The 22,744-nt window shown below is 44.9% G+C and overlaps 1 protein-coding gene across 1 annotated transcript in view; it reads right to left on the reverse strand.

Annotated features, from left to right (window-relative positions):
- Positions 1-1,446: 1,446 nt before the first annotated feature.
- The window catches only part of FAM78B (family with sequence similarity 78 member B), a gene marked incomplete at its 5' end in the record, with an annotated part of 91,691 nt that continues 70,393 nt past the window's right edge, over positions 1,447-22,744 (reverse strand). Inside the window, one exon of the mRNA XM_082667116.1 lies at positions 1,447-1,970. Coding sequence (XP_082523242.1) covers positions 1,448-1,970 — 523 coding nt within the window. The 3' untranslated portion in view covers position 1,447. The remainder of the gene's footprint in view (positions 1,971-22,744) is intronic.

A 22,744-nucleotide genomic window follows, 5' to 3' on the forward strand; every position in this document is an offset into this window, starting at 1 on the left:
GAGAGTTTTATAATTATTTTGCATGGGGGGGTTTGAACAAGGATCTATCTATCTATCATCTATCTATCTATCTATCTATCTATCATCTATCTATCAATCAAAATTAGCACTATGGAGGATAAAAGGAAAAGCTCTTTTTGTAGTGATTTAAAAGCTCTTTCTGTGGTGATCCTTATGGTAAAGACTGGATACTTTTAAAAGTTTATATTGGCCTGACTGAAGATCTCAGCAATACAGGTTTGCTTACTGTGAGTAACTCAGATTTTCATTAAGAGTCTGAAGTTAAGACTTATGGAGCACTTTCTCACAAATGCTCAAGCAGTTAGAGTTGAGCTTCTGTGAAGTTGAGCTAAAATAAACATATATAGGTACACAGTATATGTACTGGGTATGCATAAAACCTATAAGCACACATGCAGGTACAGCTGGCAAATCTGCTAGTAATTATGCTATATATATCCTGGCATGTGTGCTTGCATGTGTGAACGTGTAACAGTAAAAATACTATTCTTACTTGTAGAAATGTTCTTGAAACTCTACATGGGTTCATGGCTTATAAACAATTATCTTTTTGTAAATTTAGGGCTGGTAATGGGAACAGAATAAGCAGCTGTAAACAAAATCACAATTCGGGTTTCACTAAAAACATGGTGAAGGCCCCAAATATCACAGCTATTGCAGAATACAGAACTATCTATCCAAATACTGTGATTGAGGATACTTTAAATAAGCAGTTTTTGGAAAGAGGTGGGTAGATGGAACCATTGAGAGTCACCATCAGTTAGAACTACGGTCAGCAACTTGGACAGTTCCTAGGAGGCTCTCCCTCAGAATGGAACCAATATCACGTCTCCAGTTTTCTTAGCGTTTCTTTCATTCCAGTGAGTGTGTTGATGATTAACTAAGACATGCACAGGTATTATTTTGCAATAACAAATTATTCCCTCCTCCTTCCATTGCCCATTCTCTTCACCACCTGACTTTCCTTCCAACCCTTTCCCCAGCACCCTCCAGTTGGGCAGTGGAACTGTATGTCTTACAAACACCTGGTGTGGATGTTTTCACTCCCACTTCTAATTGGTTGGGAAGCAGCATTTGCCACAGGCACTGTTTACTTTTGTTTCCATCCCCTGCATCTCACAGGAAAGAAATGGTCAATAGTTCAAAGAATCATCCTGGTCAGCTCCAAAATATGGCTACTTGCATGGTAATCACAGCAAGTCTGTCAAATCAGTGATTTCTTTATTCCTAAAAGGAAGGGATTTTTCCTAAGGATTATGGTTGTACCACCCAAGGAGCAGCTCTACTCTTCACAAGTGGCTGCAAAGGCTGGCAAACCACGAGGTCTGCTTTGGCTCAGAAACTCAGTTTGGCTCCTGCCACCCCTGGCAACCTCACTGTGTGTCTCAGTGGCGTGTGCTCCACACACAGTCAGGCCAGTCTGCTTCTACTTAGGAGGGATCACAACCAGAGGTGGCCCCCGCTTGGGCCTCCACATGAGGACCTGGGCATCGTTGGCATTGGGTTTCACTAGTGCGTTGGGGGGGATAGGTTCCATCCGGCTCAGGATCCGGGGCTGCTCCTGCTGAGTCCTGCCCACCAGCCGGGCCCGTTGCCCCAAGAGCTGAAGAGGGTCCACCTCAATGTCCACCCTCATCCTCCACTTGATCGTCTGCAGAATGATCTTCTCTTTCGTGGTGGTGTTCATGGCCACCAGCCAGGTAGTGAAACTTTGGTCCCTCTTGATCCTCGTGAGCAGTGGCACATTGCTGTCACTCACTGGCACTGCCCATGTCACACTGGGGTAGAAATTGTCATTCATGCTGACGGAGAACCTGGAGATCTTGTTGGTGGGGCCAACCAGGGTCACAGTTTCTGTGGTGTTCCCGTACCAAGGGTAGCTCACCCCATCTGAGTCACTGATGGCTTTTACTCTCCCTTCCCTCAAGTCAGGCAGTTCCCAGCTTGACCTGGCAAAGCAGAAGAGATGCACAAGAAAAGAAGAGGCTGAATGAATTTTTCAAAAGCTGGAGAGATGCCCACCACTTACTATCACAGTCAACTTGGGCAAAATGGGAGGTTCAGAGGGGAATTCAGGTCAAAAAGTTCTATGCTGTGCTGTTTCGGGATTAAATGAGAACAAATCAAAAATAAAAAAGCAATACCAGAACAAGTTAAATTAAGCCATAGCTGGTCCAACTGGAAGCAAAAAGCTCAAAGAAGCATTTATGAGACCCACAAAGAGGCATCAATTAGCTGGAATGGTGCAATTGTAATGAACTACCTAGAGGCATTCGATTGCAAAAACCACTTTTTCAGGAAGTATCCGTCTCTAAGGTTTGTTAAGAAAAGGTGGTGGTTGAAATCTGACATACTTGGAAGGAAGTATCAGGTGGAAAGGAGGGCAAAGGGAGGTAAGGTTAAAGGTTATACTGATTTCCTAGGAAATCAAAGTAGTAGAATTTCTACTGAAAAAAGAAAGTTGTTTAAATTCTAGTCATTGGCCAATCCAGCATTTAGAAAACAGACATAGAAACTGATAACACAGGAGATAATGGTCACCTTTGGGAAAACACTTCAATTTGCAAGTTGTGCCATAGGCTGGCATACATAGTCTCTACTATGTTGTTCTCCCATCAACTTTAAGTCCAGCCTGGAAGTCTAATTGCTTAGTTTAGCAAACTTGCCATTCTGGGTGCTTTGTTACTCCTGGCTGCTCCCAACCTTGAACAGAGGGAAGGAGGAGCATATGTGCCCTACTCTTAGCCCATGTGTCTCCCCCAGTGCTATGGACTACTCATCATCATCATCATAGCTGATACTTACTGAATGCTTGCACTATTCCAACCACCGTGCTGAGTACTTTAATTATGTCATCTCAGTTAATGCTCAAAATATCCCACAAAATAAATACATTTTTATTTCCATTTACACATGAGAGGGTGGAGGCTTAAAGATGTTAAGGTACATGCCAAGGGTTCTACAGATTGTAAGACGTGGAGCTTGGAGTTGTCTGACTCCAAAGTCTATGTTTTTGACCACCGTGCTACACTGCCTTCTGAAGTGTCCTCACATGATGCTGGAGGAAGCCAGAGTGGAGGGCATTCAGGCTATCCAGGGGGCTAGCAGCTCCCAGAGCTGCCATGGGAAGATGGACTGGGTCCTCCTAGGGGCAGACGTTTAGTCAGCAGAACCTGGCTATGCGTCCTCCATAAATCCTTTCCTGGGACAAAGAATGACTCTCAGCAGTGTTGCATGAGAATTTAATAATTAAGGAAAGAAATGAGACTGTCCACTCATCAGCTAAGAGGGGGAGGTCTTGTTCGAAATGAAGTTCTTCTCTTAGGAAGTGATAGAATATCCTACGACATTACTTTTTCTTTTTAAATATTTTTATTGAAATATAGTTGAACAAAATATGTTACATGTGTGTAATATAATGATGCACAATTTTTAAAGCTTATACTCCATTTAGTTATTATAAAATATTGGCCATATTCCCTGTGTTGTACAATATATCCTTGTAGCTTATTTTATTATTTATTTATTCAGTTATTTTTTAGCATCTTTATTGGAGTATAATTGCTTTACAATGGCGTGTTAGTTTCTGCTTTATAACAAAGTGAATCAGCTATACATATACATATATCCCCATATCTCCTCCATCTTGCGTCTCCCTCCCACTCTCCTTATCCCACACTTCTAGGTGGTCACAAAGCACTGAGCTGACCTCCCTGTGCTATGCGGTTGCTTCCCACTAGCTATCTATTTTACATTTGGTAGTGTATATATGTCCATGCCACTCTCTCACTTCGTCCCAGCTTACCCTTCCCCCTCTCCGTGTCCTCAAGTCCATTCTTTATGTCTGCGTCTTTATTCCTGTCCTGCCGCTAGGTTCATCGGGACCGTAGTTTTTAGATTCCACATATATGTGTTAGCATATGGTATTTGTTTTTCTCTTTCTGACTTACTTCACTCTGTGTGACAGACTCTAGGTCCATCCACCTCACTACAAATGACTAAATTTCTTTTCTTTTTATGGCTCAGTAATATTCCATTGTATATATGTGCCACATCTTCTTTATTCATTCATCTGTTGATGGGCATTTAGGTTGCTTCCATGTCCTAGCTATTGTAAATAGAGCTGCAATGAACATTGTGGTACATGACTCTTTTTAAATTATGGTTTTCTCAGGGTATATGCCCAGTAGTGGGATTGCTAGGTCGTATGGTAGTTCTATTTTTAGTTTTTTAAGGAACCTCCATACAGTTCTCCATAGTGGCTGTATCAATTTACATTCCCACCAACACTGCAAGAGGGTTCCCTTTTCTCCACACCCTCTCCAGCACGTATTGTTTGTAGATTTTTTAAAAAAATAAATCTATTTATTTCTTTATTTATTTTTGGCTGTGCTGGGTCTTTGTTGCTGCGCTAGGGCTTTCTCTAGTTGCGGTGAGCGGGGGCTACTCTGTTGCGCTGCGCGGGCTTCTCATTGCGGTGTCTTCTCGTTGCGGAGCATGGGCTCTAGGCATGCAGGCTTCAGTAGCTGTGGCTCATGGGCTCTAGAGTGCAGGGCTCAGTAGTTATGGAACATGGGCTTAGTTGCTCCGTGGCATGTGGGATCTTCCATGCCCAGGGCTCGAACCCGTTTCCCCTGCATTGGCAGGTGGGTTCCCAACCACTGCACCACCAGGGAAACCCCTGTAGATTTTTTGATAATGGCCATTCTGACTGGTGTGAGGTGATACCTCGTAGTTTTGATTTGCATTTCTCTAACAATTAGTGATGTTGAGCATCCTTTCATGTGTTTGTTGGCAATCTGTATATCTTCTCTGGAGAAATGTCTATTTAGGTCTTCTGCCCATGTTTGCACTGGGTTGTTTTTTTGATATGGAGCTGCATGAGCTGCTTGTAAATTTTGGAGATTAATCCCTTGTCAGTTGCTTCATTTGCAAATATTTTCTCTCTTTCTGAGGGTTGTCTTTTCATCTTGTTTATGGTTTCCTTTGCTGTGCAAAAGCTTTTAAGTTTCATTAGGTCCCATTTGTTTAATTTTGTTTTTATTTCCATTCCTCTAGGAGGTGGGTCAAAAAGGATCTTGCAGTGATTTATGTCATAGAGTGTTCTGTCTATGTTTTCCTCTAAGAGTTTTATAATGTCTGGCCTTACCTTTAAATCTTTAATCCATTTTGAGTTTATTTTTGTGTATGGTGTTAGGAAGTGTTCTAATTTACTTCCTTTACATGTAGCTGTCCAGTTTTCCCAATACAACTTATTCAAGAGGCTGTCTTTCCTCCACTGAATATTCTTGCCTCCATTATGAAAATAAGGTGACCATATGTGCGTGGGTTTATCGCTGGTTTTCCTATCTTGTTCAATTAATCTATATTTCTGTTTCTGGGGCAGTACCATACTGTCTTGGTTACTGTAGCTTTGAAGTATAGTCTGAAGTCAGGGAGCCTGATTCCTCCAGCTCCATTTTTCTTTCTCAAGATTGCTTTGGCTATTTGGGGTCTTTTGTATTTCCATACAAATTGTAAAATTTTTTGTTCTAGTTCTGTGAAAAATGCCATTGGTAGTTTGATAGGGATTGCACTGAATCTGTAGATTGCTTTGGATTGTATAGTCATTTTCACAATGTTGATTCTTCCTGTCCAGGAACATAGTATATCTCTCCATCTGTTTGTATCATCTTTACTTTCTCTCATCGGTGTCTTATAGTTTTCTGCATACAGGTCTTTTGTCTCCTTAGGTAGGTTTATTCCTAGGTATTTTATTCTTTTTGTTGCAGTGGTAAATGGGAGTGTTTCCTTAATTTCTCTTTCAGATTTTTCATCATTAGTGTATAGGAATGCAAGAGATTCTGTGCTTTAATGTTGTATCCTGCTACACTACCAAATTCACTGATTAGCTCTAGTAGCTCTCTGGTAGCATCTTTAGGATTCTCTATGTATGTATCATGTCATCTGCAAACAGTGAGAGCTTTACTTCTTCTTTTCTGATTTGGATTCCTCTTATTTCTTTTTCTTTTCTGATTTCTGTGGCTAAAACTTCCTAAACGTTGTTGAGTAATAGTGGTGAGAGTGGGCACTCTTGTCTTTTCCCTGATCTTAGAGGAAATGGTTTCAGTTTTTCACCATTGAGAACGATGTTGGCTGTGGGTTTGTCATATATGGCCTTTATTATGTTGAGGTAGGTTCCCTCTATGCCCACATTCTGGAGAGTTTTTCTCATAAATGGGTGTTGAATTTTGTTGAAAGCTTTTTCTGCATCTGTTGAGATTATCATATAGTTTTTATCCTTCTATTTGTTAATATGGTGTATTACATTGATTGATTGCATATATTGAAGAATCCTTGCATTACTGGGATATACCCCACTTGATCATGGTGTATGATCTTTTCAATGTGCTGTTGGATTCTGTTTGCTATGATTTTGTTGAGGATTTTTGCATCTATGTTCTTCAGTGATATATGCCTGTAGTTTTCTTTTTTTGTGACATCTTTGTCTGGTTTTGGTATCAGGGTGATGGTGGCCTCGTAGAATGAATTTGGGAGTGTTCCTCCCTCTGCTATATTTTGGAAGAGTTTGAGAAGGATGAGTGTTAGCTCGTCTCTAAATGTTTGCTAGAATTCACCTGTGAAGCCATCTGGTCCTGGGCTTTTGTTGGGAGATTTTTAATCACAGTTTCAATTTCAGTGCTTGTGATTGGTCTGTTCATATTTTCTGTTTCTTCCTGGTTCAGACTTGGAAGGTTGTACTTTTCTAAGAATTTCTCCATTTCTTCCAGGTTGTCCATTTTATTGGCATATAGTTGTTTGTAGTAATCTCTCATAATCCTTTGTATTTCTGCAGTGTCAGTTGTTACTTCTTCTTTTTCATTTCTAATTCTATTGATTTGAGTCTTCTCCCTTCTTTTCTTTTCTTTTTTTTTTTTTTGCGGTACGCGGGCCTCTCACTGTTGTGGCCTCTCCTGTTGCGGAGCACAGGCTCCAGACGCGCAGGCTCAGCGGCCATGGCTCATGGGCCTAGCCGCCCGCGGCATATGGGATCTTCCCGGGCCGGGGCATGAACCTGTGTCCCCTGCTTTGGCAGGGGGACTCTCAACCACTGTGCCACCAGGGAAGCCCCTCCCTTCTTTTCTTGATGAGTCTGGCTAATTGTTTATCAATTTTGTTTATCTTCTCAAAGAACCAGCTTTTAGTTTTATTGATCTTTGCTACTGTTTCCTTCATTTCCTTTTCATTTATTTCTGACCTGAGCTTTATGATTTCTTTCCTTCTGCTAACTTTGGGGTGTTTTTATTCTTCTTTCTCTAATTTCTTTAGGTGTAAGTTTAGGTTGTTTATTTGAGATGTTTCTTGTTTCTTAAGGTAGGATTTTTTTTTATAACGTTCCCTCTTAGAACGGCTTTTGCTGCATCCCATAGGTTTTGGGTTGTCATGTTTTGTCATTTGTTTATAGGTACTTTTTGATTTCCTCTTTGACTTCTTCAGTGATCTCTTATTATTTCTTTCATAGACTTGATTGACTATTTCTTTTCCCATGTTAGGGAAGTTTTCAACTATAATCTCTTCAAATATTTTCTCAGATCCTTTCTTTTTCTCTTCTTCTCCTGGGATTCCTATAATTCGAATGTTGGTGCATTTAATGTTGTCCCAGAGGTCTCTGAGACTGTCCTCAGTTCTTTTTGTTCTTTTTTCCTCTATTCTGCTCTGTGGTAGTTATTTCCACTATTTTGTCTTCCAGGTTACTTATCCTTTCTTCTGCCTCAGTTATTCTCCTATTGATTCCTTCTAGAGAATTTGTAATTTCATTTATTGTGTTGTTCATCATTGTTTGTTTGCTCTTTAGTTCTTCTAGGTCCTTGTTAAACATTTCTTGTATTTTCTCCATTCTATTTCCAAGATTTTGGAGCATCTTTACTATCATTACTCTGAATTCTTTTTCAGGTAGACTGCCTATTTCCTCTTCATTTGTTTGGTCTGATGGGTTTTTACCTTGCTCCTTCCCTTCATCTGCTACATATTTCTCTGTTTTCCCATTGTGCTTAACTCACTGTGTTTGGGATCTCCTCTTCACAGGCTACAGGTTCGTAGTTCCTGTTGTTTTTGGTGTCTGCCCCCAGTGGCTAAGGTTGGTTCAGTGGGTTGTGTAGGCTTCCTGGTGGAGGGGACTGGTGCCTGTGTTCTGGTAGATGAGGCTGGATTTTGTCTTTCTGGTGGGCAGGATCACGTCCAGTGGTGTGTTTTGGGGTGTCTGTTACCTTATTATGATTTCGGGCAGCCTCTCTGCTAATGGGTGGGGTTATGTTCCTGTCTTGCTAGTTGTTTGGCATAGGGTGTCCAGCACTGTATTTTGCTGGCTGTCAAGTGGAGCTGAGTCTTAGCATTGAGCATGAGATCTCTGGGGAGCTTTTGCCATTTGATATTATGTGGAGCTGGGAGGTCTCTGGTGGACCAATGTCCTGAACTCGGCTCTCCTCCTTCAGAGGCCTGACACCCGGCCACAGCACCAAAACCCTGTCAGCCACACTGCAGTTGTATGATCTTGGGTAGGTTATTTAACCCCTCACCAGTTTTTTTTGGCGGTACGCGGGCCTCTCACTGCTGTGGCCTCTCCCGTTGCAGAGCACAGGCTCCGGATGCGCAGGCTCAGTGGCCATGGCTTATGGGCCCAGCCGCTCCGTGGCATGTGGGATCTTCCCAGACCAGGGCACAAACCCGTGTCCCCTGCATCAGCAGGCGGACTCTCAACCACTGCGCCACCAGGGAAGCCCCCCTCACCAGTTTTGCTTCCTTGTGTGTTGGTCTCGGAGAGTCTCCTAAAGAGGCGGAGGGCAGCTTCGGCTCATGCTGGGGCACAAATATTTAGAAGCTTGTTCCAATGCGATAAGCCAGTGCCAGCGGGTGCCACTGTCCCTGTAGGACTTTATACCAATGGCCTAAAAGGGAGTTGTATTGCCAGGTTAATACTGAACTGTCTCAGAATCCTTCACACAGGGACATGGAGAAACTGACTGCTGCCTCCTGCTGCCCCCCCCACAGTACTCCCGATGCTAGGCAGCCCCAGCCTGAAGGGAGGGGCAGGCTGGATTGCCTGGAGAGGAGGTGAGCCCACAGCTGCAAGAACCTTTTCTCTTGCCTCCATGCCCTTGATAACCGCTGGGAAAAACTGCAGTGTATAATGCTTGGCAGAAACTAAGTAAGAGGAATTGACTTGATGCATAAAGTTGGAGACTTAAGTTACCATTTCGTTACCCATGCTAGTTGTAGCTGGGCCAAGGAGTAGCTCCCAGATAATTCTATAGCCACTTCTTACTGTACAAAAGGGAATAAGTGTTGTTTGAGTGGGGTAAAATCATACAAGGTCAGGTCAAGTGAGAAGCAATCTGCCTGCTGGGTTGATGAAATGGTCACACTGGAGGCAGTTTTGTGCCCCGAGTCAAAGGGTTGGGACAATTATTCAGTCACCAGGCATTCATTTTCTGTGTTGCTTCAACCCTGTTCTTCATTTTACTTACAGTGATCAGGCTCTGCTGCCCTTTGGTTTCCTCTGTGGGACTGGAGGACAAGTATTCCCAATAAGTGTAACATTGTACTTGCCCTCCAGTCCTAAACACCGGGCCATCTGTGGCATGTTGCCTGGGGAGTTTGGCTTGTTATAACACTGTCCTTTTCAGGACTGGCTAGCTTGGCATTCTATTCAATTACTTTGTCTATAGAGTCTTTACATTCATGTTTTTTCTCCATTTTCCTGTCCAGAGCTATGTGAGCAGTGACTCGGACCCAGGATCTAGAGGTCAGTTTTGTGGGAAAATCACAAAGCTTAGTTTGGTCCCAGATTTTCTGAAAACAGAGATAATACAATAAAGTTGCACTCTTGTGCCTGTCTTGAAAGGGAAAGAAGGAAGCTACCCTTGTCTTGGAGGATTCTCTGGAAGAGAGAAATAAAATAGACTTCTTAATCATCACATCAAAACAAAGGCACCAGAAATACAAAGGATAATGAGAGACTACTACAAGCAACTACATGTCAATAAAATGGACAACCTGGAAGAAATGGAGAAATTCTTAGAAAAGTACAACCTTCCAAGTCTGAACCAGGAAGAAACAGAAAATATGAACAGACCAATCACAAGCACTGAAATTGAAACTGTGATTAAAAATCTTCCAACAAACAAAAGTCCAGGACCAGATGGCTTCACAGGTGAATTCTAGCAAACATTTAGAGACGAGCTAACACCCATCCTTCTCAAACTCTTCCAAAATATAGCAGAGGGAGGAACACTCCCAAATTCATTCTACGAGGCCACCATCACCCTGATACCAAAACCAGACAAAGATGTCACAAAAAAGAAAACTACAGGCATATATCACTGAAGAACATAGATGCAAAAATCCTCAACAAAATCCTAGCAAACAGAATCCAACAACAGCACATTAAAAGGATCGTACATCATGATCAAGTGGGGTTTATTCCAGGAATGCAAGGAGTCTTCAATATATGCAAATCAATCAATGTGATACACCACATTAACAAATAGAAGGATAAAAACTATATGATAATCTCAACAGATGCAGAAAAAGCTTTCAACAAAATTCAACACCCATTTATGAGAAAAACTCTCCAGAAAGTGGGCATAGAGGGAACCTACCTCAACATAATAAAGGCCATATATGACAAACCCACAGCCAACAGCATTCTCAATGGTGAAAACCAGAAAGCATTTCCTCTAAGATCAGGAACAAGACAAGGGTGTCCACTCTCACCACTATTATTCAACAACGTTTTGGAAGTTTTAGCCACAGCAGTCAGAGAAGAAAAAGAAACAAAAGAAATCCAAATCAGAAAAGAAGTAAAGCTCTCACTGTTTGCAGATGACATGATACTATACATAGAGAATCCTAAAGATGCTACCAGAAAGCTACTAGAGCCAATCAATGAATTTGGTAGAGTAGCAGGATACAAAATTAATGCACAGAAATCTCTTGCATTCCTATACACTAATGATGAAAAATCTGAAAGAGAAATTAAGGAAACACTCCCATTTACCACTGCAACAAAAAGAATAAAATACCTAGGAATAAACCTACCTAAGGAGACAAAAGACCTGTATGCAGAAAACTATAAGACACTGATGAGAGAAAGTAAAGATGATACAAACAGATGGAGAGATATACTATGTTCTTGGACAGGAAGAATCAACATTGTGAAAATGACTATACAACACAAAGCAATCTACAGATTCAATGCAATCCCTATCAAACTACCACTGGCATTTTTCACAGACCTAGAACAAATATTTTACAATTTGTATAGAAACACAAAAGACCCCGAATAGCGAAAGCAATCTTGAGAAAGAAAAACGGAGCTGGAGGAATCAGGCTCCCTGATTTCAGACTAGACTACAAAGCTACAGTAATCAAGACAGGATGGTAGTGGCAGAAAAACAGAAATATAGATCGATGGAGCAGGATAGAAAGCCCAAAGATAAACCCACGCACATATGGTCACCTTATCTTTGACAAAGGAGGCAAGAGTATGTGGCAAGAATGGAGAAAAGACAGCCTCTTTAATAAGTTGTGCTGGGAAAACTGGACAGCTACATGTAAAAAAATGAAATTAGAACACTTCCTAACACCATACACAAAAATAAACTCGGGCTTCCCTGGTGGCGCAGTGGTTGAGAGTCCGCCTGCCAATGCAGGGGACACGGGTTCGTGCCCCGGTCCGGGAAGATCCCACATGCCATGGAGAGGCTGGGCCCGTAAGCCATGGCCGCTGAGCCTGCGCGTCTGGAGCCTGTGCTCCGCAACGGGAGAGGCCACAACAGTGAAAGGCCCACGTACTGAGAAAAAAAAACAAAAAACAAAAACAACTACAAACAATAAATGCTGGAGAAGGTGTGGAGAAAAAGGAACCCTCTTGCACTGTTGATGGGAATGTAAATTTATACAGCCACTATGGGAAAAAGTATGGAGGTTCCTTAAAAACTAAAAACAGAACTACCATATGACCCAGCAATCCCACTACTTTCTCAGGGCATATACCCTGAGAAAACCATAATTCAAAAAGAGACATGTACCACAATGTTCATTGCAGCGCTAGTTACAATAGCCAGGACATGGAAGCAACCTAAGTGTCCATTGACAGATGAATGAATAAAGAAGATGTGGCACACATATACAATGGAATATTACTCAGCCATAAAAAGAAATGAAATAGTTATTTGTAGTGAGGTGGATGGACCTAGAGTCTGCCATACAGAGTGAAGTAAGTCAGAAAGAGAAAAACAAATACCATATGCTAACACATATATATGGAATCTAAAAAAAATTGTTTTGATGAACCTAGGGGCAGGACAGGAATAAAGACGCAGATGTAGAGAATGGACTTGAAGACATGGTTGGGGGGAAGGGGAAGCTGGGATGAATTGAGAGTGGCATGGACATACATATACTACCAAATGTAAAATAGATAGCTAGTGGGAAGCAGCCACATAGCACAGGGAGATCAGCTTGGTGCTTTGTGACCACCTAGAGGTGTGAGATTGGGAGGGTGGGAGGGAGGCTCAAGAGGGAGGGGATATGTGGATATATATATATATATACAGACACACACATATATACATATAGCTGACTCACTTTGTTATACAACAGAAACTACACAGTATTGTAAAGCAATTATACTCCAATAAAGATGTAAAACAAAAACAAAAACAAAGGCACTTGGTGAGTGTAGCTAATGGGCATGGTGACCTTGGGAGGCTACACACTCGTTCCATCCATTGCTGTGACTTTGGCCACTGCTCTATTGGAAATCCCTCAGGTCTGAGGCATGTTCTTTTCCATAGGCCCAGGGGCCCCAGGACTACACGATTAATGGAGGGTTTGATTTTGGAAGCAGCCAAAATTCATTATGACTTAAGCGTAACGAATAGGGACTTAAGCCTAGTGAAAAGGGAGTAGGTTTCTTTTTGAAAAGTATCATATCATTTCTGTTTCTTTTATGAAAAATAGCTATTAATGTGCATTCCAAGGTCGTGGCTTTTTTATTTTTGCAAAAAGAGTTTTGCCTGTAAAATGCATGACTGGTTTATGTAGCTGATAAATTGGCTTTCATAATAGTTTTCAAATAGTTCCTGATAAGTTCCAAGAATAACAGCACCATTGGAATCACTCTATGACCATTATGACTACTTTGAATGGGATGCCAAAATCACGTCAAATTCCACATAGCCCAAGCCAAACTCACCACATCCACCGTAAACTTGGCCCTTTCCCCCGTCTCTGCTGCAGGCATTGGCCCACTGCTCACCCTGTCTTCCAGGACAGAGTGAGGGTCATCTTTCGCTCTTCCTCTGCCTTCTCCTAGACTGCCAAAGCTGTTGTTACTGCATCTTGTGAATTTGCCCCATAAGCGATGCTTGAATTTATCTCCCTTTCTCCATTCAACTCTCACTGCCCTTGTTTAATCCAAGTCTTTGGCATCTCTTACCTGGTCTGCTGTAATGGCCCATAACTTGTCTCTCTGCATCCAATCCTGCTCCCTCTCAAATTCATCTTTTAGGCTGTACTCATGTACAAATATGCAGATCTGATTATGTCTTTTCTCTACCTAAAACCCTTCAAAGTCTCCTTTACCTGGACATCACTGGCATCACCTACAGGCTAACATTCAAGTTCCTTAATAGGACATATGTGGCCCTCTGCAGTCTGGCCTCCCTGTCTCCACATACCATGCTGTTTCTCACCTCTGCCCTTTTGCTCACGCTGTGCTGTCTGCCTGCACTGCTCTTTCCTCTCCTAAAGTCTCACTGTGTTTAACTACTTGACATTTGAGAATCATTGCATGCATCACCTCCTCCAGGAAGCCTTCTCTTCTGTGCTCCCATGGATATATCCAGATCTTTACAGGTCCCAGATTATATTATAATTATCTGAAAGGCTTGCTCCCTTGCCTCCATCATTCCTGGCTCAAATATCATGTTCTCAGTGCAATATTTCCTGACAGTCATATTCAAAATGGCAACTTCCTGCCCCAGCCCTCCCCATCCCTGATTCGTTTTTCTTTATAGCACTGTCTAATATACTATATAATTTACTTAGCTAATGGTCTATCTCTCCTTATCTCACTCCCTAAATATAACCCCAAAGAAGGCAGGGATTTCCTATGTTTTATTCACTGCCATATCTCCAGTACTGACAATTTATTCACTGCTATATCTCCAGTACCAACAACAGTGCCTGACACACAGGAGTTCAACATTATTTGTTAAATAAATAAGCATTGAATTGATCTGAAGTGAAAGAGGGGAGGAGACCATTTTCAGTTGGGATGCTGCTGCTTTTATGAAGTTGCAAAGTTGGGTCTAGAGCTTAGGAGCAAATCAGGGCTAGAGATGTAAATTTGGCAACTATCTGCATGGAGAGAATTGGTTGATGTGATGGGGATGGGTGAGATCTCTGGGGATGAAACAGAGATCTTAGGGGGCTTGTTAGATGGCCAGAAGACAAAGAGGAATCTGAAAAGCAGAATAGCCAGTGAAGGGGGGGGGTAGAACTTGTTTCCAAAGTCAAGAGAATTTCAGGGAGTCATCACTGTCAAAAGCCACACAAATGGAAGAGAGTGAGGTTAAGAAATAGCCATTAGATTTACTATCAAGACAGCAGTAAAGATATGCTGGTGGAGGCCATTCTGTAAGGGGTTATGGAGGGAATGAATAAACACAAGAAAAAATGGAGAGTTCAGGGAGTTCCTTCAAGAAGTTGGGCAATGGGGCTTCCCTGGTGGCGCAGTGGTTGAGAGTCCGCCTGCCGATGCAGGGGACATGGGTTCGTGCCCCGGTGCGGGAAGATCCCACATGCCGCGGAGCGGCTGGTCCCGTGAGCCATGGCCGCTGGGCCTGCGCGTCCGGAGCCTGTGCTCCGCAATGGGAGAGGCCACAACAGTGAGAGGCCCGCGTACGGAAAAAAAAAAAAAAAAAAAAAGAAGTTGGGCAATGAAGGGGACAAGAAAGATAAAGTAGAGAGCTGCTCAAGCAAAGAAGCTGAAGGGAGGATTTCTGGAGCCAGAATGTCTAGGCTTGTAAACCTAGTGCTATCACTTAGTAGTTACCATTTACTAGACAAGTTACTTGCCATTTCTATACCAGTTTCCCCATTTATCAAATAGACGTAAGAACAGGACTTACTTGATGTACTTGGTGTGAGAATTAAATGACATAATGAAGGGAAGTACTTAACACAGTGTGGCACAAAGTACATTACATTGAAGGTTAGGTATCAGTAAGGAACAGAGATGGGGCAGCGTTGGAGAAAAAGGAAATGAACAGCCACTGAACCTTTCCATGTGCAAGCACTTAATAGTAACTATATGAGGCAGGGATTAGTATACACTGTTCATCCATGAAAAGTGGCCTAGGCAAAGTCATATAGATAGTAAGGGGCGGTGCCAGGGTGTAAAGGCAAGCCTCCCTGGCCCCAAACTCTGCCTTTTCTACTGCGTCACACTGTGGGAAGAGCTCCTCTGAGTTCTAAATTTCATGTCTCTTGAAGTCTTTGGTGTGGTGAATGGAGGAAGCAACAAAGACTGCCCTCAGGAGTCTTGGATGTCAATCCCAAGGTGACAGCTGGCTGACCTCAGCAAATCAGCCTCAGGCTGCTCATGTGTGAAATGGGAAGAAAAAGAACCCCGCCTCCTTAATCTCAGGGCTATTACCAGGATCAAATGAGGTGATGATCTGTGAGCAACTGCTTTGTAAACTGTAACACACTTGGTCAATATTAGTTCTTATCATCGCATTCCCCTCCTTCTCCAATCACCCTTCTCCTCACTGTGATAAACACAGTGTTTTCCTTTCAGACAATCAGCCATTGACCCAAAGCTCACAGCTACTGGACTCGCCAATGGAGCTAATAATGAAAACATCGATTATTGCAACCTACGTGCTTTCTGCATTCCATTTTTAGAAGAAAGAGACAAATCTCAATCAAGCTCATGTGAAGCATTTCATTCAAATAAGTGGTCCCTGGGTTGAGGTCCAGGTCTCCACCCAGACCCAGCCAAGTTCTCCCAGTGTCCATGAGGGCCAGAGCAACCTCTCTGAAGGAGCCTTGCTTTGCTCTTGCCAAAGCCCTGTGGTCATCAAGGGGATGGGGGGCCAGCAGGGAGTGGGCAGGTGTGCAGGGGCACTGCTGAGACTACTGTCCCCTGACGGAGGCTGGAATGGGAGTCAGGGGAACCACACATGGAGAGGACTGATGGTTTCAAGCCTGTAGAGCTCCCAGGGGAGGCCATCCAGGATGGTACTGCCCCTAGGCCTAGGTAAGAGAAGTCCCTGCCTGGCCCAACACTTTAAAGGTACCCACTCTAGTATCTTCTGGCTATGCCCTTACACATTGGACCAGGAGTTTGTGGGGCTAAGAGGGCATGCCCACCTAGAACCTGTGCCCCTCCTTCTAGACCACCCTCCGGGTATCTGGGATCCAGCTCAGATGGCCCCAAACTTGCCTTCAGGGTCTACACAGGCTTTTTTCCTGGTCTGTTTTCCTAAGGGGTCCACTCCACCTGTGTGTACACCCCTGGCCCCAAGGCTGTTTGTTGGGGGTATGCATGGAGTTTGGACATACCCACGTTAAACTTTCACATGCATATGTGCGATGGTCCATATCTCGATACGGTACAGAGCAAGGGGAAGGAAGAGAAACGGAACCAGGGGCTGAAGGTTGGCTATTCCTATGCTGCTACATCTGGCACGGAACTTTTGGAATCCAAGAATTCTAAACCTGAACCTGGCCTTCAGGTTGTTATAAAGATACATCTGTCAAGGTCAGAGGATAGAACTTAGCGTTCTGTTAGTCTGAATTATACATTCAGCCTTTTGTTAGTTCGGCTTAAAATTAATATTAATATTTTAAAATATGGTACGTGGGCCTTCATTCTTCCCCTGGACCCTACAAATATTCGGGATGGGTAACAGGTGGGAGATCTGTATCCACAGCTCTGGAACCATGGACAGTTCCAACCTTGAATTTTCTTTGGGTATGTGAGTTTTATTCACATCTGTTTAGTATTAACATTTACTCTTGGAAACAGCATTGCATCTACTTCTCACATGGATCGCACAACATGGGCATCATTCCATTTCCATTACACAATAAGGAACCTGCTCAAGGTCACACAGCTAGTGCTGGGCAGAAGTGAGTTGCGAACACAAGATCTTATCCTAAATCACACGTGTTCCCTAAAGTGACTCCCTGGTACTAAATTAGTGCTCCAAAGGCTCTGAAAAATAATAGGTCATGGATGATATTAGCTGGCACACACTGCTCTCACCATATCTGTCGTTAAAATATTAAAACAGTTTTGGAACAATGGCTAAAGGGACTCCCCTCTCCCCAAGAGCATCCTCCCTGGCTACCCAGGTTCCTTCTCGGGCCCTGGTTCTGTCCCAAATCCAGCAACTATAGGGTTAGCGTAGGCAGAGCAGAGGCAGTTCTGTAGCTGGGTGTCAGTCCTGGTCACATGCCAGGTGCTGTTCTGAGAGCCTGTGGTCTAACCGCCTCAGTGCATCTGCTCTTAAAGAAGACTGACCGCTGTGTAAACTTTGCTGCACTGAGAGGGTGGAAAAGAGGCCCCTACCTTGTTTCTTTATGTCATGGCTCAGACCAATAGAGTTACCAGTCAGGCACGTGGGAAGTTTAGTTAAAGAGAACACTACGCTTTCTGAGAATTCAGCTTTTCTTCTCCATCCAGTGCTGAGAAGAGTCAGGTGCCTATGTCCTGGGAAGCCTCCTCCTCAGCAACACTTCTGACTCGGCAGATGCAGTGCCCAGCATCTTTCCTCCCCTCCAAACCCCTGCACAGGAGGCTCTGGAGACAGCAGTCCGTGGTGGGCAGGGAGGTCGAGAGGGAGAGGGTGGAGAGAAGACTCTTTGGAAGGAGCAGAGCTCAGGGCTGGGAGAGGGCGGAGGTGGGGCTGGGGGGAAGCCAATACCCTGTATCACCCAGGGAGTCACGAAGCCCATGGCCCCTGGGTAGCCTCCCAGCCCACTCAGGCACCAATCCCAGCCCCGGCACTGGCACACATCCCGATTCTCAGACGGTCTGCACCATGATTACAGAGTAAGTTTTAAAATTAGGCTTTTCCTCATTCTGCTGTTTATGTCAGACTCCGAGAAGCCTGTAAATACCACCCTCCCACCTCTGTCTCCGCCCCCTTCCTTCCTGACCACATCCTTTTCTTTCTGGCACACAGGGAGGCATTTTTTTTTCCCCCACAGCAGAAAAGACAATTTCCAGTGTTTTTAAAGAGTCGTCAGTGTTGGGCGAGGCTCCATGTTTAACTGAAAGGCTTCTTTTGTCACCCACCCTCATGTTCTGTTTAGACTGCGTTTCTCTACCACTGGAGACACCTTCTCAATATGTATTTACTCTTGGGCTTCCCTGGTGGCGCAGTGGTTAAGAATCCACCTGTCAGTGCAGGGGATATGGGTTCGAGCCCTGATCTGGGAAGATCCCACATGCCGCAGAGCAACTAAGCCCATGCGCCACAACTACTGAGCCTGCGCTCTAGAGCCCGTGAGCCACAACTACTGAACCCCGCGCGCCTAGAGCCCGTGCTCCGCAACAAGAGAAGCCACCGCAATGAGAAGACCACACACCACATCGAAGAGTAGCCCCCACTCGCCGCAACTAGAGAAAGCCCGTGTGCAGCAACGGAGACCCAATGCAGCCAAAAATAAATAAATTAATTAATGAAAAAAATATGCATTTATTCTTCACCACTTAGAGGTCAGTTACTGTCTCGAAGCCCTTGTCCTGGCTGGGTTCTCAGAGACCTCTGCTGCTTTGTCCTAGTTGACAGCCCTGAGGTCTTGGATCGGCGGCCAGTTTTCTGGGTCATGTCTGAGTATGGTTTGCCTCTGACTCCAATTCTGAGCTTCTTGGAGCAAAGCGCCTTTCCCCACAGGGAGAGCTGTGGGCCCCGGTAGCATTATCCACGGAGCATCCTCATGCGTGCCTGCAGGGCGGGAATGCGGACCCAGGCTGTGTCCCTTACAGAGCCAGCCAGCATGGGCACTCTGCTGGGCATGTGAGGGTCCGTGCTTGGCCTCAAGGAGCTCACAGCCAGCCTGAGGTGACCGGCCAGACCTCCTGGTGGGTCAGACGCCAGAATTTGTCTTTTCGCTCTATGTGCATGGCCACCACCCTACTCCTCAACATTTTTCCTCTCTCCAGGCCACTGCAATGACCTCCTTGCTGGGCTCCCATGTCTAAGCTTGCCCTGCCCCCCACAAGCCACGAATGTGGTTTTTAAGAAATGTACGTCAGATCATGCCTCACCTCTCTGAAAACTCCGACGACGGCTTCTCTTGCACTGAACATCCACGCTGCATTATTTGGCCCCTGCCAGTTCTCCAGTCTCATCTCCACCACCTCCCCCTGGCTCCTTATACACCCCCCCCACACTGACCTTTTTCATCCTGGGACAAGACAAACTCCTTCCCACCTCTGAGCCTTTGGACTTGCTGTTCCCTTTGCCCAGAACCCTCTTCCCCCAGCTCTCTCAATGCTTGCCTCCTTTTCATACTCAATTTGCAGCTCCAAGTCGCCTCCTGAGAGGGGCTGCCCGACTGTGCCAGTCTCCCCACCAGACTGCAGGCATCTCGAGGACAGGCCTCACTGTGCCTCCAGCGAGCCCAGAGCAGGAGCTTCCTTCAAGCTTCTACAATGAGCGGGCTGAGTGTTTCCGGCAGAGCAGGCAGGGCCGGCTACTGAGGTGAGTTCCAGAGGGCAGCAGAGGGGATGCTACGGGAAAGGGTCTTCAAGAGACCAGGGGAACAGGCCTGATGTGACGACCAAGGGAATGCGAAGGGATTGTCTGAAGACACATTGGGAGGAGCGTCTTGAGGTTCCCGGCTTGGAGCTCGAGTTGAATGTCCTTCTGGCGTTCAGCATTGCCCATGAGCCCGGCGCCCCCAGGTGCTGGGGGAGGCCGGAGGCACCAGGTGGTGGCGGTCATGATCTGGCCATGGCAGTCAGCTGTATCCTCTACTTCCAGCCCTCAAAGCAGACAAATAGCGGACAAGAGAAGAGGGAAAGTGGACATGTGTGTTGTTTCTCTTCTTATTTGGGAATTCTGCTACTACAGGTAGAACCTCAGTTAAAATGAAAACAAAGACACTATTGGATGGAGACATCAAAATGTTCAAAGTATGATGATAAGATTATGGATATATTCCTTTTATTTTTATTTTGTATATATCCGCATATAAAAAATAATTAATTTGTATTTATTCTGTAATCAAAAGAGATGAATTGCTTCACAGAATTGTGTATCATGAGGGTGAAGCATTTTTGGGGAAAAAAAGAGGAAGACGAGTGGCAACATAATGTAGGTTGAATTGAGCTGGGCAGGCCGAGGGGCAGCTGGAGGTGACATGGAGAGGCAGCAAGGAGGACTCATATTGACCTGTGTGCAGCTCTGGACAGCACTGCCTACAGGGCCATGCAGACCTGGGCAAACAGCTAGGCCTCTTGGGTCTTCAGTTTCCAAGTATTATGGTAATAATAATCAAACCCACCTTATAGGTTGATTTTAGAAATAAATGAGAAAACTATGCAAAGTAATCTCTGCAGTGCCTGGCAGAGAGTAGGTGCTTCACAAATGGGAACTGTTATTACAGATACTGCTCATTTAAGGAGAATGTTGACTCAACATTACCCTCAAAGGGTAAGAGGTATTTCCTCCTTTAATGCAGGTGATGTGGGCACCTGAGTATTTCCCTTCCATACTGACAAGGTTACAGGAGGGTAGATGGCCACCCTTCATTTACATGATGGGGACACTGAAGGAGAGAGAGAGATGATCCATTTATGACACTCACCAAGAACGACACACATCCACGTGTTCATTTCACAAAGATTTTTTGAGATTTTCTTCTCAACATTGAGTCAGACTTTGTAGTTAACGGAGAGGACCTAGGACACCAACCCTCTCAAATTTTGCATGCGATTTCATGGGAGAAGGGTCCTGCTTTGGAAGCTGCTAACTTGGCCAGAGACCACTCTCTCATGCTCTTCTGGGATGACTTTTGGGCTACCTTCTCCAACACGAGCCCTTTCACCTTCAATTTTTTTCATCTATAAAACTGAGAGGGTGGAATACACAATAATCTCATGAATAAGGCCATGTCTAGTCCTCTGTTCTTTGACCAAAGACCTCAGTCCTTGTACTGATGGCCAGTGGGATTTTCAGGGCTATAGAGGAAGAAGTTCTGCTTTCAGAGGAGAATTGTAGTGGGTACTCCCCAGGGATGGGCTGCTCTCCCCAGAACACAGGATCCTACACAACTGGTTCTCCTTGAGATCCAAGGCCACTGGGGCCAGGGTCCCCATTCACATTCCACTCCAGGGTCTGGCACCATCCTGATTGAGTCTCCTGCACTACCTGCAGCTGCGGAGTCACTGCAGCTCTTGAGCCCTGATGGGTGTCTCTGACTTGCCGGTTGTCAGGCTTTCAGTCTGTGCCTTGGGTGGTGGAAGGAGACACCGCTCCTGCCTTCACACCACCTGGATCCCAGCCCCAAGCCAGGCCTCTCCTACAGCTCCCACTGGAGCCTAGAATCTGGGAGCTCCTGTCATGATGAAAGACCTTTGACACTATCAACACCCAACCTCTTTCTTTCTTTGCATTTTTCCTCTTGTTCCATGTCCCTGACTGGGAGGAGGTGTGGTTTGCTTATTTCTTTTTTTGTTATTCAAGTGGGATTCCTAGTAGGAATCTTCTGGTGATCCCTGGAGGAGGACGTGTTGCGGTCCTCCCACTCACCCCGTCTTGGTGGGCTGACACAGTCTGGCACTGCGTGCCCTGTAGTCTCATTGACTCTTTTAGCCCAGAACATCTGCAGCTTTAACTGTTATTTACAAAGCTACAGCTAGTTTTCTGTGGGCTGAATCCAACGGTGGCACATGTATCTGATGAAGACGATGTGAGGAAAGTTGGCCGGGGGCCCCCCTGAGGAGGAGAGAGCCACTCTGCCAACCCCACTCTGCCATCTGGACCTAACGTGGATGGGGGCTGGGGCCAACTCAGAAGTCTTCCTATTTGTCGGCCTGGACAGCAGTTGTGATTTCTTCCCATCCAATTTGGGAACGATTAAGGGCAAAGATTCTTCAAGGGCAAGGAGATATTGGTAATGACACGACTGCCGAATCTTCCCCAAGATTAACAGGAAGTCACTAGATATATATCATCTGAATGAATGAATGAATGAATGAACCACAGCAGGACTCCTGGGCACAGTGTCTGAGCAGGAGTGAAGGGGCACCGCCCACCCTCTGGTATCAGAGAGCATTCTTACCCTTCCCCTGCCTCTGGTTACAGAGGTCTCAGGACCCAGGGAGAAGTGACTAGGATTTGGACATGTCTGCTGTCATCTTGTTTAAACCTAGCTCCTCTGACCAGAGCTGCCCGAAGCTCACTGATCCCAGCCTGGGGAAGAGAGAAGGTTGGCTCCTTCCACTTGTGCCCACCCCATCGGCTGGCCGTGAGGAACGTCCCACAGGGCTGAGGCTCAAGGATCTGAGTACTGTGGGGGAGGGGGGAAGGTCGATGCAGGGTCTGGGGAGGGGGTTCCTTGGCCTCAGCGTCTAGAGGAGCCTAAAGTCTGGAAACCGGGAAATAAAGTTAAAGATCTGTTCATTGGAGCCAGAACAAGACCAGGGGAATCAGAC

The sequence above is a fragment of the Grampus griseus genome (assembly GCF_964374135.1).
Source record: "Grampus griseus genome assembly, chromosome: 1".
Lineage (NCBI taxonomy): Eukaryota > Metazoa > Chordata > Mammalia > Artiodactyla > Delphinidae > Grampus > Grampus griseus.